At 44.1% G+C, this 19,922-nt stretch overlaps 1 protein-coding gene across 4 annotated transcripts in view; it reads right to left on the bottom strand.

The window, feature by feature from the left end:
* The window catches only part of LOC127418324 (A disintegrin and metalloproteinase with thrombospondin motifs 2-like), a 305,982-nt gene that overhangs the window by 80,500 nt on the left and 205,560 nt on the right, over positions 1-19,922 (bottom strand). For all 4 annotated transcript variants that reach the window (XM_051658877.1, XM_051658878.1, XM_051658880.1 and 1 more), the window contains exon 4: positions 12,422-12,621. In XM_051658877.1, coding sequence (XP_051514837.1) covers positions 12,422-12,621 — 200 coding nt within the window. The remainder of the gene's footprint in view (positions 1-12,421; positions 12,622-19,922) is intronic.

The raw sequence follows: 19,922 nt of genomic DNA, 5'->3' as shown, positions 1-19,922 counted from the left end.
TAACCCATTGCATCTCAAATAAGAGCACACCCCATTATATTGTAATGCTACAGTATAATACTTAGTATAAAAGTAATATTGCTAAGTTACATTTTTTTTCAGATACATAAAAAAAAAAAAAAAAGACAAAAAAAAAAACAGACAGTGTGAATTAATTGGGTGTATTATCTCTTTAAAGAGTAAAATTAATGGAAAGAGAGGAGGGAGTGAGAGAGTAAGTTAAAAAACACAGTTTTAGTGCCACGTTAAAAAAATATAATCTTATAATAGGCCTTTTATGAGAATAAAGTAATAATATTATGAGCATGAATTTGTGGCATTACAAGATTAAAGTAGTAATATTTTGAGAATAAAGTCAAAATTACCAGAATAAAGTCGTAGCATTATTACGTCTCTCGTAACATTGTGATTTTTATTTGAATATTTCTACTTTATTCACACAATTAATCTCCTAATTTTATGACTTTATTCTCATAACAATACTACTTTATTCTCAAAACATTACTACTTTAATCTCGTAATGCCAAAACTTCATGCTCATAATATTATTACTTTAATCTGGTACAGGGCCTATTATGGGATCATTTTAAAAACATTAAGAATTATTTTTATATTTGTAGGTAAACCCGGAAGGCTACTTCTCCATGGGTTCCTGCAGGAATTTCCTATTGGTTTTTAGAATGGGGATTTTCAATTTACGACTCAAATAAAATAAATGGTGAAAATTACTTGGAGACTTTTACGTTTTGTTTTAGAACATAAATTACACAGTCATACCTTAGTTGTGGATTTTGAAGCCATTGTGTCTTTAAAAATGCACGTTGCTAACCCGTTGCTAAATAAGGACTACAACAGTTGTCCATTTCATAAAGCACGTGTAGCTCACATGCTCATGGTAGTTGTAGTCCTTAATTAGCATTGTGCTAGCAGCATGCATTTTTAAAACAACATGTTTCTGGACCTGGAACTGCTCTATTCTTGAAATCTTTTAACCAGTTTATAGGACAAGCAGTTGTTCTAATTGAATTGCTTCAAAATGAAACTCCTTGCCAGTCCAATCTTAATTGTAACTTTTATTCTCCATACAACCGTTATTTTCCTTTTAATCCTAAACACATATTATGCTGAATCACAATTGGTCTGTTTTAGACAAGGAGAGGAAAGTGAATGAGTGCAGAAATCCCATGAGGCTCTTGCCAAGTGGTCCTCTCAATCTCTTTCTCATTCCTCTGTAATGTCCAGCAATGCTCAGTGATATGAGGGGATGCACTACTGGACAGTATTTGCTCAGACTCATTACTGAATCTCTGCCATTTTCACTTGACATTTTGGGCCATTATTACCTGTCTGACATTTGAGGGGCTAGAACAACGTGTCTATGAACAGCTGATTACATAATGGTCCACCCGTCCGTATCTCTTGTTTACTCCTGAGGAGCAACTAATATAAAGGGAAGCAATTAATATTGTCGACTTTCAATGCACACAATTAATGCTACACACAAAGGTCTCTGCTCCATTACAAAGGATGGCTGAGCTGGCCACTGGTGCAAAATATGTGAAATGAGTTTGAGTACAAGCATTAGTAGGCCTGTGGGCTCTGTCTCATGGATTGTGGTTTACTCATTTCCCATTGACATATGAAGTGAAGCCAATAAATATTTCTGCATTTTCAAAACATTTTCACCCAGCTCTATAAGTTGGGGGCAATGCAGGTCATTGGACCAGTTCTCCACAAAAAAACAAAAATCCCATTCACAAATACATCAACTCCTGCACAGAGATTAACATACTGAATTAATTCAAGTATAGTCGCAAAACTACATTCACACTCTAGACAAACCCATCATTCCAATTAGGAAACACAAATTGCACGGTGTGCACCAGTGTTTCTCACCCATGATCCATGCTGTAATTGCAGGAGGTCCGTAGAATCATTTTTAGTTTTATTAAAACTAATTAATCATTATTATGTATTCTGACATATTTGACAATATGGCAAAATTTGTTGTTGAACAAGGGGAGGAACAATTAACATGTTTTGATATAAAACAAGACGAGTCAACTTACGTAGCAAATCATAGTAATTTGCATTTATTTGGAAAGGCATTAATGATATCAAGTAGCATTCTATAATTTTTTTTTTTGTTGTTGATTTTCTCCGCTTTTTTCTCCCCAATTTGGAATGCCCAATTACCAATGCGCTGTAAGTTCTCATGGTGGCGTAGTGACTCACCTCAATCCGTGTGGCGGAGGACGAATCTCAGTTGCCTCCATGTCTGAGATCATCAACCTGCGCAGCTTATCATGTGGCCCATTGAGCACGTTACCGTGGAGACATAGCGCATGTGGAGGCTTCACGCCATTCCCTGCAGCATCCAAGCCCAACTGCCCACGCGCCCCACTGAGATCGAACCACATTATAGCGACAACAAGGAGGTTACCCCATGTGACTCTTCCCTCCCTAGCAACCGGACCAATTTGGTTGCTTGGGAAACCTGGCTGGAATCACTCAGCACGCCTTGAATTCGAGCTCGCGACTCTATATCAACTAGAATTCTAAGATATTGTGGTAGTTTCCTGGTGAAATAAACACTAGAGGTGCTAAAACACCAATGACTTTTATTTTCTTTCACACAAATCACGTGTAGAAGGGCAGGTTATCGGTTATCATACACACTTCTATAACTATCTTGTGACATTAAAACACTTTAGTGTGTAACTTGTAAAATAATCATTTAAACATTTGCATTCCATAAGCCAGTGTTTCTCATATTGATATGGTGGCGGACAGCAGGGAAAATCATTCCGTGGCTGCCCAAGCAAAATTGTTGGTCGTTGAGGGAAATTTAATGATATTCATCTCACGTTCTGTGCTTTATACTCATTAAAAATGCTTCTTAGCTGAAACATTATCAAAACATTGAAGAGAAAAAGAGACAACACTGTGTGAAGCACCAAAATAAAGGTTTTTCATATTACGTATCATACATTTTCACCCACACAGGTTTGTTCAAAGGGTATGCTTCCTCAGCTTCATGCGAGACCTTAAAATCCTTAACCTTAAAAACAGAAAAAAACAACAACAAAAAAAACAACAAAAAAACTTATCTGTTTGGGAGAAAATTTAACTTGTTTCTAGCATCACACAGTGGACATTTCACTTTGTGTAAATACGTGTAAGGGGTGTAAGGAGTCACGTAACATTATCATGCAAAACTTTAGCCACAGTCATGTTTTTTTCCTGAGATCAGGCTCAATGTTAATGGATCCTACTATTAACATGCTGATTTTAAATAAAAATCGTATTTTTTTGTTTTTGTTTGTTGTAAATATACTGTATACATTTTAAAAAGTCATAAAAATATTGTTGGTGGACTATAAATACAAGTGTAATTAAATTAATTTGACAGTAATCTTCAGTATTTACAGGATCCAGAACTTGAAAAAGGTTAAGAACAACTGGTGTAAATTACAAACCTTAAACACTCCTAAACACCTAAACACTCACATGAACAATGGTCACATCAGCTTAGGCATAGCCTTTGTGAACAGGCTGTGACGCAGTGTGACGCCCACATGCAGTCAATGCCCGTTCACTGATCCCTGCTCGGCCAGACAGACAGACAGCTCCCAATCTCTCCTCCTGCTGGATCATTCAAAAAGACCAGCCACTGACCATGAGGGCATGAATGAAAGACTGCTGAAGATAGGAATGAGCTGCCTTTTCACTCTGAGCAAACACAGCAACAGAGAGTAGTGACATTTACGCACACATACACACACTCACTGAGACACCAATGCACTATAACAACAATCTGAGGCGCTACGCATAACACATCATCACACACAGCCCTTACGTGCCACAAACACTGAAAGAGAAGCAACTAAGAGGGAAAGTTGGGGGAAATAGTTGGAGGAAAAAGGGCAAAATCCATTCTTTTACCTCATCGCACTTCTTTATGTCGCTCTCTTTTCTCTCCTTGACTCCCGGAGAGCGAGGGAGACATGTCATCTAAAAGTAAGCAAAGTAAACTTTCAAGAAGAAAGCGGCAAGAACTCGGCACGTGGAAGAGAAAGGAGATGCGATGTTATTTATATATTTCTGTTTATCTGTTTTCCCTTCATTTATTCAGAATGCAGTGTTTGAAACACCCCCTAGGATGAAAACGAGAGGAGAGGAAGTAATTGGCTGTGGCACAGCTGCAGAAACATGCAATATAGAGACAAATGGTAAGGTTATAACAGGTTATATAATTTTTCTCTGCCTTTTTTATCCTATTGCATTATATCTTAGATGGAGTGATCCATGATGTAGAAAAATTACTGTAGAACGGCTACAATATGTGTCTGATTTATCTCACGTCATTGGCCGTTACTGATGATATAATATCTGCCCAGCTCATGGTTTTCTATCTGTTGGGTGGCAGATCGATCTCTCTCTCTCTCTCTCTCTCACTGTGCAGGTTTAATTTGTGGAGATTAAGGGATGGATAGCAAGGAGCAGATGAGAGCTGTTTTGTCCTGAGGCATATTTTCCCCCGGCTTACTGTCACCCTGGACCAGATGACGTAAAGCCACTGATCTACCATAACCAGCTTTACCTGTGCTTGACAATTGCACCATTCTCAAAAAAAAAAAAAAAAAAAAAAAGACTCCAACAATACAATAATCACACAAAATGAAATCAGCATACACACTTTAGTCAGCCAAACAAATGTCACCGTCGAGAACTGTTAGTTCATGAAACCTTCATGACTGTGCAACTTCAGCTAGGAATTGGCGCTATATTGATTATTCAAGATATATTTGCGCTTATTTTTCTAAAATTAGGCAAGATTGCAAATATCTGTTTGGTGGTGGATGGTTTTTATGCACTGTTGTGTTTAAAGAAAATCTCTGGTAGATTTTATTAATTTCTATGAATCAATTCAAACTGGCCATTTCAAAGATTTTATTGTTTATTCAATTATTTGTTCATTGTTTATTTACTCAAAATTGTTCATGGAAGCCTCTGCATGGCATTTTTCATATACGAAAATGTTTTAGTAATATATACTGTATGTATTAAATGTTGCTGTTTATTGGTTATTATCTTGGTGCATATAAATGAACATTATTTAATATAATTATTTGTGGGGGAAAATAAAGCTTAACACAAAAATTACACAAAATGAAATCAATGTCAAGACTTCATTCAGCCAAACAAATCATCAGCGAGAACTTGAAATTATGAAATCTTCATGATTATATACTTTAAGCTATGGCTGGACGCTATACTGATAATTCATAATATATTCTAGATTATTTGCTAAAATTAAGCAACATCATGAATATTGTGATGGTTTTTATGTGATTATTAAGTTTAATATAGACTGTGTAATTAGACTGCTTTTGTGTCATTTTATTACATGTTTTTAATAGCATCTCTGATTTAAACTTAAAGGAATAGTTCACCCAAAAATGAACATTTGTTGAATTTACTCACCCTCAGGCCATCCAAGATGCACAATTGAAGTCAGAAGTTTACATATACTTAGGTTGAAGTCATTAAAACTATTTTTTAACCACACTTGTGCATCAGTAATTTTTCCAACAATAGTTTACAGACAGATTGTCTCACTTTTAATTGACTATATCACAATTCCAGTGGGTCAGAAGTTTACATACACTAAGATAACTGTGCCTTTATGCAACTTGGAAAATTCCAGAAAATGATGTCAAGCCTAATTTAGCTTCTGATAGGCTAATTGGAGTCAATTGGAGGTGTACCTGTAGATGTATTTTAAGGCCTACCTTCAAACTCAGTGCCTCTTTACTTGGCATCATGGGGAAATCAAAAGAAATCAGAAAAGACCTCAGAAAAAAATTGTGGACCTCCACAAGTCTGGTTCATCCTTGGGAGCAATTTCAAAATGCCTGAAGGTACCATGTTCATCTGTAAAAACAATAGTACAAGCATACCTCCAAAGTTGTGGCAAAATGGCTTAAGGACAACAAAGTCAAGGTATTGGAGTGGCCATCACAAAGCCCTGACCTCAATCCGCTAGAAAATTTGTGCACAGAACTGAAAAAGTGTGTGCGAGCAAGGAGGCCTACAAACCTGGCTCAGTTACACCAGTTCTGTATGGAGAAGTGTTCCAAAATTCCAGCAGCTTATTGTGAGAAGCTTGTAGAAGGCTACCCAAAATGTTTGACCCAAGTTAAACAATTTAAAGGCAATGTGTATGTAAACTTCTGATCCACTGGGAATGTGATGAAAGAAATAAAATCTGAAATAAATCATTCTCTCTACTATTATTCTGACATTTCGCATTCTTAAAATAAAGTAGTGATCTTAACTGACCTAAGATCACTACGTTTTGGAGGCGTCCGTCATGACCACGACGCGCCTGGAGACCTGCTCTAGGGGAACACCTGCCCGTAGAAACGAGAGGTCGGTTCAAGGGCTGAAAAGACGGTGACAGACCAGCGTGATGACCACGCGATGTGTCCCGCGGCGCCATGCCCATCTCGGGACTCGAGTCTGAAGCCAGTGCTGAAGCGGTCTCATATGCATCAACCCAAGCGGGGTGGCCACCGCTGAGGATGCCATATGCCCCAGGAGCCTCTGAAAATGTTTCAGTGGAACCGCTGTTTTCTGTTTGAACGCCTTCAAACAGACCAACACTGACTGGGCATGCTCGTTCGTGAGGCGCGCTGTCAAAGAGATTGAGTCCAACTCCAAACCGAGAAAAGAGATGCTCTGAACCGGGAGGAGCTTGCTCTTTTCCCAGTTGACCCGAAGCCCTAGTCGGCTGAGGTGTGAGAGCATCAAGTCCCTGTGTGCGCACAACATGTCTCGAGAGTGAGATAAGATTAGCCAGTCGTCGAGATAGTTGAGAATGCGAATGCCCACCTCCCTTAGCGGGGAAAGGGCTGCCTCTGCGACCTTCGTGAAGATGCAAGGAGACAGGGACAGGCCGAAAGGGAGGACCTTGTACTGATATGCCTGACCCTCAAATGCAAACCGCAGGAAGGGTCTGTGTTGAGGAAGGATCGAGACGTGGAAGTAAGCGTCCTTCAGGTCTACCGCTGCGAACCAATCTTGATGCCGGACGCTTGCCAGAATGTGTTTTTGCGTCTGCATCTTGAATGGGAGTCTGTGTAAAGCAGGGTTCAGTACTCGCAGGTCCAAGATTGGCCGCAACCCACCGCCTTTTTTTGGTACGATGAAGTAGGGGCTATAAAACCCCTTCTTCATCTCGGCCGGAGGGACAGTTTCTATCGCGCCCTTCCGTAGGAGGGTAGCAATCTCTGCGCAAGGTAGCAGCGTTTTCGTCCTTCACCAAGGTGAAGTGGACACTGCTGAACCTGGGCGGACGCCTGGCGAAGTGAATCGCGTAGCTGAGTCGGACGGTCCGGACCAGCCATCGCGAAACTAGCGCCAAACCTTCCAAATAGAGTGGTGGACGGTGGCTCGTGATGACAGCAGTGCACACCAGATACGTAACTCAGGGAACAAGGAAACCACTCTTGCTGAACTCTTGAGTACTGTAGCCACTTGGGCATGCAGCGCAATTAAATGCAAAGGTAACAAAAAGGTGGAGAGGTCTGCTTACCAGCTCCAGAGCAGCGGGTTTCGTCGCCCCTGGGTCGCCCGTCTCAAGTGCGCTTTGAAGCCTTTCACGGGTTCTGGGCGGCCACAAGATGGGTGGCATCTGCTTCCTGTGGTTGGCTCCACGCCGGGGCCAGGCTGAAGGGGCGGGCTGCGGCGGAGCCGGTGCAGTCACCACAGGGGGACGCCCTTGGTGTCTTGAGCCGCACCGGGGCAGGAAATGCCGGATAGCCTCCGTCTACTGCTCCACCGTTGAGAACTGCAGGGCAAAGTCCTTGACGGTGTCGCTGAATAGGCCAGCCTGGGAGATGGGAGCAGCAAGGAATCGTGTCCTGTTGGCCTCACCCATCTCGACCAGGTTGAGCCAAAGGTGGTGCTCCTGGACCACTAATGTAGACATCATCCACCCGAGAGACTGCACCGTGACCTCCGTCGCTCGGAGAGTGAGGTCGGTTGCCGAGTGCAGTTCCTGCATCAATCCCGGGGCAGAACTACCCTCATGCAGTTCCTTTAGCACCTTGGCAGACATGCAGGAGAGCCATGGCGTGCAGGGCGGAGGCGGCTTGTCCATCGGCACCATAGACCTTGGCCGTCAGAGACGACGTAAACCTACAGGCCTTGGACGGGGGCTTTGGGCACCCACGCCAGGTGGCGGCGCTCTGCGGGCATAGGTGCACCGCAAGCGCCTTTATCCACCGGGGGATTGCCGAATAGCCCTTGGCCGCCCCACCATCGAGAGTAGTGAGGGCGGGGAAGCTGAAAAGATAGGGACCAGGCAGTAAAAAGTGCCTCCCACGACCTTGTCAGCTCTTCATGCACTTCTGGGAAGAAAGGAACGGGGGCGGGGTGTGGCTTTGAGTAGCACCGCAAGCCCAGGAACCAATCATCGATCCGCGAGGGTTCAGGGAAGAGCGGAGGGTTGCACTCTAGCCGACACTCACGGCTGCCCGGGAAAGCATGTCATTATCTCCGCATCAGCCTGTGACTGGGCAATCGTCCCCAAAGGGAGGAGCCCAGCTGAGGCTTCCACGCCCGACTGGAGGAGCCCGCTTTCCGATGCTGTGCTCGAGAGCTCATCACTTTCGCGGGCTCCGAATAAGAGGTCAAACTCGCCGTGAGACGAGCTGGCGGAGTCATCCGGAAGCCCGATCGGGACAGACGAGCGTGCTGGGGAATGGGAGGTCTGCGGGGGGATACCCGGCGGAGGCGGTCCCATTGGGGTCCCCAAATCACCCCCAGTGCTAGCCACGCTGGCCTCATAGCCGTGGGTAAAAGGACCGAGGCGGGGAGCCTCTGGGGTGGCTTGCTTTCTTACGAAGGTGAGCCGCGACCGCATCGTTGCCATGGACATGTCCTCGCAATGAGAACATGACCATTCACGAACGCTATTTCCACGTGAGCAGTGCCCAGACATGAAAGACAGTGATCGTGACCGTCAGAAGGCGAGAGATAATGAGCGCAACCAGGAATAACACACAATCGTAAATGCATCTTTAAAAAGACTTGTCTTTAAAAAGACGTTCCGTGTGTGCTGCTCTTTTAGAGAAATATACTCTTTTAAAGAAATATACTCTTATTTCTGCCGAAGCGCCCAGGGGCATTCTCTGTAGTGCACCAGTGCAGAGGAGGGAGAAGCCGCTGAAATGCGCCATCAGATCCAGCAGAGGTGAATGAACAGTCGTGGGAATTCAGCTCAGTGAGCATGACCGTTCGGCTCCGAAGAGAAAATCTGAATGAGTGGTTGCATACCTGCTCCTTTTATACCTGTATGTCTGGGGGAGTGGCATGCAAATACCACTCGTCAATTTTCATTGGCCTTTTATCAAAGACCAGAGGTGTCTCAGGCTCCCAAGAGTGACCCCTAGTGTCACTACATCGACACAACGTTGAGTGAGTGACAGATAGGGAACTGTGTTTAAATATATTTGGCTAAGGTGTATGTAAACTTCTGACTTTAAATGTATATGACTTTCTTTCTTCATCAGAACAGAATTTAAGATTTTTAGGAAAGTATCCCAGGTTTTTAGCTTCATTCAATGCAAGTGAATGGACACCAGTTTTTGACAGTCCAAAAAGCATATTTAGGCAGCATCAAAGTAATCCACACGACTCTAGTCGATCAAGTAATGTCTTCTGAAGTTAATCGATACGTTTGTGTGAAAAACTAATCACTAATTAAAACGTTTCTAACTTTAAATCTGCGCTTCTGCCAGCTCTCTGTAGCTGTTTAAATTGAGCTAACTCTCATGAAGTACGTTCCTCTGTGGTAAACAGAGCGGAACTACTGAATTCTCGCGTAAACCCGCCAACGTGATGACGTCGCGCGACAGCGACGGGAGGCATTGGGTGTTTCAAGGAAGCGATTTTTAAAAGTTAATAAAGTTTTAATTAGCGATTAGTTTATCACACAAATGTATCGATTCACTTCAGAAGACATTATTTAATTGGCTGGAGTCGTGTGGATTACTTTGATGCTGACTAAGCGTGCTTTTTGGACCGTCAAAAATTGGTGTCCATTCACTTGGGAAAAAAACTTGGGATACATTCCTAAAAATCTTAAATCCTGTTCCGATGAAGAAAGAAAGCCATATACATCTGAGAGTAAATTATCAGCTAATTTTCATTTTTGGGTGAACTAATCCTTTAAAGGGGTCATGAGATGCTCTTTTTTTATAGTTTCGTTATCTTCCCTGAGGTCCACTGATAATGTTAGTAATGTTTTTTTCTTCTTCACCAAAACAGTCATAATTTTGTCATATATGATAATTTTCCACCCTGTCTCTGACCATCTTTCTGAAAAGCTTGATTTTTGCCTCAGCTCCTCCTTTAAAATTCAGTGTAAACGCCCTCTGTTATGATTGGCTAACAGCGTGCAGTCCTTCAAATTCAGCCATTTTTTAAACTCAATCAGAAAAGAATAAACAAGCACCAAAACATTAGAAATGTACATTTCATGGTTTACACATAATGCAACATGTTGCATCCGAATATATAACCCTATTCATCTCAAGCACAACTGTTAACACTCACACCCTGTCTACACCGGACACTATAATCAATGATGCTGTCTACCATTGCGGCGCGTCACTCCAACAGTAAAATTAAATAGGTGTCCCGTTCCATTTTGCGCTTGCGCTACTACTACCAACAACACAAAGAAAAGTTTCAGAAAGTTCGTGACAACGCGCCCGGTGTAGACAACCTCAAGCCGCTGCATCGTGTCAACAGAAGCACCCGGTGTAGACAGCGTGTCAGCATCATAAACAATCATTACATTTGAAATATAAATGAATGGAACGGTTTACTTACATTTTTGATCGGTTCCAATAATGTTTTCAACTGCCCAATATCCTTCAGTGACAATTCCTTTGTTTTATGACTGCCTCACAAGACGTACACATCCAGTTTATCATCCTGAACTGAGGTGCACATCGCCAGAAACAAATCAAAACGTGCAAAGACATCCATCTAGTGCATGTTTACATACACTAATAATTAAAACTAGTGTTGATAGGCGAACAAACAGTTTGTTGAGCAGTTTAAGCAACAAAACAACAGGAGCCACAGCAGCTGCTGAAACACACGAGTTTAAACTTGACACTGTGTTTTTTAAAAGCGTATCAGAGAGATGACAACAGTAAAAGATGTCTGTGTAGTACATGTTTGTATACAAAAATAATTCAAAATAGTCCAAATGGGTCCCCTTTCATGTTCAGGAGTAGTTAGGCCACATAGGGTTGGCTTTTTGTCCTTCTCTCTAAGTCTGTTTATGAAACAAGTGAGCACCAGAGGGCGGGACCATGGGTGCGATGATTTTAAAATAGGCGTTGATGTTGTTGCTGTAGAGGCTGTCTTGAATTAATGAGTTCCCCACATGATGTAGGGAAGCCACGGAAGTAGAGAATGGGGCATTTTGGCAGCTTGGTTTAAATAAATGCTTTAATTGCATTGGGCATTAAGTTTTGAATTCTGGAATTTACAGTATGTTTTTATAATAGAATGACCTCATATATGTAAAATATCAAGGATTTGATTCCTCAAAACATGACCCCTTTAAGAAGCCTTTTCAAAAAAAATAATTCAAAACACTTCAATGACTGGTTTGTGTTGTCGCTCAACTCTGTGTAGCATTATTCATATGTTCATGTGTTTCCAATATGTTCATTTTTAACATCTTCATCAAGAAGTTTTAATAAAATATATGTAATAAATATTTCTGTTTATTGTTTTATTGGTGCATATAAAGGAAAATGATGAAGTAAAATATTTTTTTTATGTCCATTTAGTGAAAAACAGTGCGAAAAACATGCCCTGATTATTTTTAATCAAGTTATTTGCATCTAAATGGCTACAATGGCTGTTTGGTTGAAATTATGTTTGCTTGGATTTAAAAGAAACATCACCTTGTTAAGCCATTTCTGAGCAATTATATAAATATTGAGATATATACATACTGAATATCGTTAAAAATGTTGACATATTTTGAAATATATATTTTAATACTATATCATTCAGCAAATGCATATTTTCTATTAGTCAAACGTCAGCTCCTAAATAGTGCAAAGTGGTGTTTATTAACACTCAAAACCCTTTCAAAACACTTCAGAATTGAATAGATTTTTTATAATTGAATAGTATTTGTGTTGTCAACACCATGTCTCTAATGTTCCACCACCAGTCAGTTTCATCTCAGTTGATTATTATAATGCTGTCTTATGCTTGTAGAACTGCTGCGCTGTTGACAGTGAAGTCTCTAGCATTCTTTAGATTTTTCTAAAGGATAACCCAAACAAACAGGCAGTGTGGGTGCCTCGAGCACACTTACAATGTTCATAAGAGTGAGGAGGTACTTCTCCACATGTTGCTGCCCGTGAAACTGCACCACGGAGTCGTCCACCCCCAGCAAAACCTCAATGTTGTAGGCTCGTTCGGGGGACTGTCTGCGGGCTCGTCGGCTCTGGTTAATGCTTCGTTCGACTCCCTGGTACAGGGTCTCAAGATCCATCAGCCTGCCCAAATTGGCACCTGCAGAGAAACACAGTGGGTGTTTATTTTAGCCCTGTCTTTTAGCTAAAGCGTTACAACAATACACATACATATTTGGAGCCTTCCTTCCCCTACAGACTTCTTTAGACACAGATTATTAAAGAGAAAAGCATTATGTGTTGTAAAGCAAAAGCTATTAATCCACAAGACACTATATGTGGTGTCATGAGGTCATTTCCTCCTCAGGCGGATAGATGGAAAATGGAGGAGAAAACACACTGAGGAAGATCTATCACCTTGTCTCCATCACCCAATCAGCTGGGGGCATCTTCTATGCTCAAATTATGTAACGTTTCCTAGGCAACCTGCTCATGGGTAAACCAACACTCGGTGCAGACTAATATTAGCTCACCAGTCACTTTCTTGTTGGATGATAATCCAAGAGTAAGAACAATATTCATCATTTTAACACAGAGAGTCAGTAACACATTATTACAGGGCTACAGAGGCAAGAAGACAAGCACAGAAACTTCCCAATATACTCAAAGGAAAAGTTTTTAGTTTTTTTCATCATTGCTGTTGCTGTTTATTATGAAGGGTTTTGTGGGGTTGTAAACTTCCTAACACCGGCAGGTGTTCTTTATCTTCACAGTGTGTGTCAGCAGATTTTCACACAAAATTAGCAGAGAGCTTCTATAACAAAAACAATGAACACCTTTTTTAAAGGATGTTTAGATATTTTTACTGTAAAACAAGACAAAACACTGCAAAAATAAATACATAAATAAAATAATTCTCAGTCAGTGTGTCAAACTCATGTTCACATATTTAATCATTGGAAATCTTATTTGAAATCATTGTTTATTAACAGTTATCTGTTTAACAGCAATTTCTGCTTCAGGTTGATATTCAAGTATACTCTGCTCCAGGCAGAAGATGAGCTGAATGCTGGGAAGCCGAGCCGCCATGTTGTTTTAACCAGAGGGGAGTAGAAGGAAAGTTACAGTATGCAGTCAGAAACAAATTCAGTCAGTTCACACCAAATAAGACACAACTAAACAACACAATGAAAATAAAATTGTGAATATTTTAAATATTTAGATCTTTCGCTCCAAAAATATCACTATTTTCTTCATTCTGTGTAAAAAAAAAAAAAAAAGCATTATAGCATCCAATAGTTTTGACCATGCTCCATCTATTCCATTTTTTTCCTGTCTCCCACATACAGTTCCATTCAGTAATCCTCCAAAAATTAACCCATTGCCCTGTCTGTTAAATACGGTTGACTCTGCTTTGGTCTCATGAGAGAGCATTCACATTCAGAATGAGGAGTTCTCGCCCTTATCAGGACACAAAGCTACTTTGTCTTTCAACCTTTGCAAATGTCAAGAGAGCCTATGAGGGAGAGGCAGAGAAGAAAGAAATGTGAGAAGGAGAGAGGGGAAGGGTGGTCAGAGTGTAGGACATTTGAAAAGATTTATATCATTGTTCGGGTTAAAGATTTTCTTCATAGCGATGCAGAACAGTTGTGATTCTATATGCCGATGTTAGTGAAAGTTCCATTGCATTTGTGAGCTGCATGTTTTTTTTTTTTTTTTGTGAGTGTTTGTGTGTATCTATGAGTGTTTACTGGTCATAGATATTGTTGTTTCTGTTTGTAGATTTAGATTTCTCTGTCTTCTGCCTTTCTTGTTACAGCTAAGGATTGTCGCTAGTTAAAGGCTTAAGACTGCACATTTTCCTGCAGTGCCTTTAGCCAAAGAGCGTTCAGTCATGATTATTCTAAGATTAAATTTAAGGTGTTATAATGGATATGACAAGTTGGTAGGTTTGGTTTTGGTGGACTAGATCTGCCTACACAGCTGCAGCTGCAGAGGCAGTACAAAGACTTGCGACTGCTAAAAACAAACACAAACATGCTGTGCTGAACACGTAAGACATGCTGCTGATGCTCCACAATTATACATACAAAATGCATGCTGCATCAAGCATGTAGAACATACTACTGCTGCATAATAAGACTTACATACAATCCCTTTGAAACAGATCAAGACAAGTGGTGCTGGGGAGGAGGAGGGTTTCAGACAGAAAACTATTGCAGTGCACGGCAGTGAAACCAGACTACCTGGAAGAAACTGAGGCAATTTAAATGTTAGACAAAGAGAGCATATGCAAGTTGATTGGCTAACAGATTACATCTCAAAGAACCTATCAGCTGCATCATGCGAGCTGTTTGGCTTAACATATTACATATCAAAAGACCTATCAGCTTGCGCAATGCAGAGCTTTATGCCTTGAGTATCAAAAAACTGGATGCAGAACTGAGAGCACATGAGCAAAGATGGCAGATTTCAAATGGCATATTTTCAGGGATTATGTTTTAGCTGAACAACTGCCATTGAGATGAATGGAAATGCTAACATACAGCTCTCTCGAGGAAATATAACCCTCTTTGGTGAAGTCCAAGACGTGACAACTGACACAAACACATGCACATAAAATTACATACAAATATGCACGTACACCTGAACACAAACATTTGCCATTCAGTTTCTCAACTATTCTCCTGAAACAGAGACAAGTATGTGGCCAATGTCATTCACTTCTAGATTACTGACTCTAGCTTCATGTGTGACCACTGCAAGTGCATTTTGCAACACTATGTAAAGAAACGTGTCGTCAGTAAATACAGTCTGTGTGTGTGTATGTGTGTTTTTTGAAGCACTAAAGTATATCTAGAAAATCCTCACAACATAAGTAAAAAAATATTCTTTAAATATCATCGTCTGCGACATGCACATCATGCAACTAAGGAACCTGTGTGCAAACAGCTTGTGCATTGGCGGTACGCTGGTGATGTCACACAGAGTTTTTAAAACACCAATTCCAAAAAAGATGAGACAGTATGAAAAATGCTAATGAAAACAAAAAGGAGTGATTTGTAAATTATATTCACCTATTGCTATATTGAAAGCACTACAACAACACATTATAGGATGTTTTACCATCATGATTACTTGTGTAACCTCCGTTCCCTGATGGAGGGAACGAGACGTTGTGTCGATGTAGTGACACTAGGGGTCACTCTTGGGAGCCCGAGACACCTCTGGTCTTTGATAAAAGGCCAATGAAAATTGGTGAGTGGTATTTGCATGCCACTCCCCCGGACATACGGGTATAAAAGGAGCTGGTATGCAACCACTCATTTAGGTTTTCTGCTGAGGAGCCGATATAAGGTCCGGCCATTTCAGCGGGTAGTTCAGCGCTGCGGCAGGAGGGACACAATGTCTCGTTCCCTCCACCAGGGAACGGAGGTTACACAAGTAACCATGACGTTCCCTATCTGTCACTCACTCGACGTTGTGTCGATGTAGTGACACTAGGGGTCCCTATACAAAACGCCAAAACTGGCTGAACTGTGTTACATGAACTGGCAGTGTGTGGTGGGCAGACTACTGTGTGCCTCATAGCCAGCACACCAGGTCGACACGTAACCTCCCCCAACATATTTATGAGTGTCGAACTGCCCTTTTGGGGACAAGTCGACTACCCAAGAGATAGAGACAGGTTTAACCCAGTCGTGACCTCTTTTCCCCTTCTTTTTTTCCACTCCCTAAAAAGAAAGGGGGATTATCCGACTGGGCCGCCAGGTCTAGTCAGGGGGTGTCCCTCCCAAGGGGAAGACACTGCGGAGACCACACCTCACCCAAAGAGAGGAGGGGATATTTAAGTGGAAAAATACATCACATGGTCTTTCCAACCATGCGGGGAGTCTTCTAGGTAGATTCTGCCCAATGGGGGAGAAGTTACTACAAACATGGAGACTGGGGCAGAGGGGCTCTGCCCAAGGAAGACGCAGTCTGCCAACAGGGAAACGAATTAGCGGAAGATATATAAATCGCATGGGGTTAGCCTTACAGGGAACCACCACATGCGGAGCACCTACCCCAGATCAGTGCTCTTAGTTAGCGCGTGTACTGGGCCGGCAGTGAGTCTCTCCGAAAACTCGACTGCCACAGGGCTCGGAGGAAGTCAACCAGGGAACAAAGTTTGTGAACACTACTGGGAATTAATGGCACACGTCTTCAGCTCCAAGGGAGGTGGAAAGTGCTATGTGCAAGCGATACACCCGGCCAGCTATCCCGGGCTTATCCACTTGCCACTACCTGGGATGAAACCGGTTCCACCCGGAGATTGTAGAACCTTGCACAGGTGGTGGGTGTTGCCCAGCCTGCTGCTCTGCAAATGTCTGTTAGAGAGGCACCTCTGGCCAGGGCCCAGGGAGCCGCTACACCCCTGGTAGGATGGGCTTGTAGCCCAACTGGGGGCGGCATGTCCTGGGCGTGATATGCCATAGCTATGGCGTCAATGAGCCAGTGGGCGATCCTCTGCTTGGAGACAGTGCTTCCTTTCCGCTGTGCACCAAAGTAGACAAAGAGCTGCTCAGATATCCTAAAGCTCTGCGTGCGATCCAAATAGATGCGTAAAGCATGCACCGGACACAATGACGACAGGGCTGAGTCTGGCTCCTCCTGGGGCAGTGCTTGCAGGTTCACCACCTGGTCCCAAAAGGGGTGGTGGGAACCTTGGGCACATAGCCCAGTCAGGGTCTCAGGATCACGTGAGAGTAACCTAGACCGAACTCCAGGCACGTTTCGCTGACAGAAAACACTTGCAGGTCACCTACCCTCTTGATGGAAGTGAGCGCAGTCAGGAGGGCAGTCTTCAAGGAGAGTGCCTTAAGCTCGGCTGACTGCAAAGGCTCAAAGGGGTCTCTCTGTAGACCCTGAAGAACTACAGAGAGGTCAGATGAGGGAACGAGGCACGGTCTGGAGGGATTCAGCCTCCTGGCGCCTCTTAGGAAGCTGACGATCAGGTCGTGCTTCCCTAAGGACTTACCGTCGACTGCGTCGTGGTGTGCTGCTATGGCAGCAACGTACACCTTCAAGGTGGAAGGGGACAGCCTCCCTTCCAGCCTCTCCTGCAGGAAGGAAAGCACTGATCCAACTGCGCATCTCTGGGGGTCTTCCCGACGGGAAGAACACCACTTAGCGAACAGACGCCACTAAAGGCATACAGGCGCCTCGTAGAGGGGGCCCTAGCCTGAGTGATCGTGTCTACCACCGCAGGTGGTGCCCCGTCCCTGAGAAAGAAGGTCCTTCCTCAGGGGAATTCGCCGGGGGGAGCTGTCACGAGGAGCGTGAGGTCCGAGCACCATGTCTGGGTGGGCTAGTAGGGTACTACCAGGACGACCTGCTCCTCATCCTCCCTGACCTTGCACAGGGTCTGTGCAAGCAGGCTCACTGGGGGAAACGCATATTTGAGCATGCCCAGGGGCCAGCTGTGTGCCAGCGCGTCTATGCCGAGGGGGCCTCGGTCAGGGCATACCAGAACGGGCAGTGGGGAAGATTCTTGGGAGGCGAACAGGTGAACCTGTGCCTGTTGAATCGACTCCAAATCAGCTGGACCACCTGAGGGTGGAGTCTCCACTCTTCCCTGAGGGTAACCTGGCATGACAACACGTCTGCTGTAGTGTTGAGGTTTCCCGGAATGTGGCTTGCAGCGACTTGAAGTGCTGCTGACTCCAGAGGAGGAGATGGCGGGCGAGTTGTGACATACAACAAGAGCGCAGACCGCCTTGGTGGTTGACAAATGCTACCATTGTCGTGTTGTCTGTCTGAACTAACATGTGCTTGCCCTGGATCAACGGCCGAAACCTCCGCAGGGTGAGCAGAATTGCCAACAACTCGAGGCAGTTGATGTGCCAATGCAGTCGTGGACCCGTCCAGAGGCCGGCGGCTGCGTGCCCGTTGCAAACAGAGCCCCAGCCCATTTTGGAGGCATCTGTCGTGACCACGACGCACCTGGAGACCAGTTCTAGAGGAACAACTGCCCGTAGAATCGAGAGGTCAGTCCAAGGGCTGAAAAGACGGTGACAGACCGGCGTGATGACCACGCGATGTGTCCTGTGGTGCCATGCCCATCTCGGGACTCGAGTCTGAAGCCAGTGCTTAAGCGGCCTCATTGCATCAATCCGAGCGGGGTGGCCATTGCCGAGGATGCCATATGCCCCAGCACCGACTGGGCGTGCTCATTCGTAAGCCGTGCCGTCAAGGAGACTGAGTCCAACTCCAAACCGAAAAGAGATGCTCTGAACCGGGAGGAGCTTGTTCTTTTCCCAGTTGAACTGAAGCCCTAGTCGGCTGAGGTGTGAGAGCACCAGGTCCCTGTGTGCACACAACATGTCTCGAGAATGAGCTAGGATTAGCCAGTCATCGAGATAGTTGAGAATGCGAATGCCCACTTCCCTTAACGGGACAAGGGCTGCCTCTGCAACCTTCTTGAAGATGCGAGGGGACAAGGACAGGCCGAAAGGGAGGATCTTGTACTGATATGCCTGACCCTCGAATGCAAACCGCAGGAAGGGTCTGTGTTGAGGTAGAATCGAGACGTGGAAGTACGCGTCCTTCAGGTCTACCGCCGCGAACCAATCCTGATGCCAGACACTCGCCAGAATGCGTTTTTGCGTCAGCATCTTGAGCGGGAGTCTGTGTAAAGCCCGGTTCAGTACTCGCAGGTCCAAGATTGGCCGCAAACCACCGCCTTTTTTCGGTACAATGAAGTAGGGGCTGTAAAACCCCTTCTTCATCTCGGCCGGAGGGACAGGTTCTATCACACCCTTCCGTAGGAGGGTAGCGATCTCTACGCAAGGTAGCAGCGTTTTCGTCCTTCACCAAGGTGAAGTGGACACTGCTGAACCTGGGCAGACGCCCGGCGAAGTGAATAGGGCAGCCGAGTCGGAGGGTCCGGACCAGCCCTCGCGACAGATTGGAAAGCGCAAGCCATGCATCCAAGTTCCTGTGCAAGGGGGACCAAAAGGACAATTTCATCTGACATACCGGCAGGTGGGGCCTCACGGCGGGGCGGAGCTCAAGGTGCCACACCACGTCGTGGCCGTGCTGAGTCTAAGGACATCGAAGCACTTACCTGGCTCCTTGTGACTACCCCCGGAACAGCCTGGGATGGGGGAGGAAGAGGCCTGTCTGTGTGACCCGTGGAGACTGTCACATCGGGGGTGGATTTGTGCCACAGCTGGGTGCTCAGGGGCAGGTGACCGCTGCTGGAGTGCTAAATCTGCCAAATAGAGTGGTGGACAGTGGTCGTGATGACGGCCGTGCACACCGGATACGTGACCCAGGGAACAAGGAAACTGCTCTTGCTGAGCTCTTGAGTACTGCAGCCACTTGGGCATGCAGCGCAATTAAATGCAAAAGGTAACAAAAAGATGGAGAGATCTGCTTACCAGCTACAGAGCAGCAGGTTTCGTTGTCCCTGGGTCG

This window comes from Myxocyprinus asiaticus, chromosome 27, assembly GCF_019703515.2.
Source record: "Myxocyprinus asiaticus isolate MX2 ecotype Aquarium Trade chromosome 27, UBuf_Myxa_2, whole genome shotgun sequence".
In the NCBI taxonomy this organism is placed as follows: domain Eukaryota; kingdom Metazoa; phylum Chordata; class Actinopteri; order Cypriniformes; family Catostomidae; genus Myxocyprinus; species Myxocyprinus asiaticus.
Note: the sequence above shows the minus strand (reverse complement) of the source record. Positions and strands in the feature narration are given on the sequence as shown.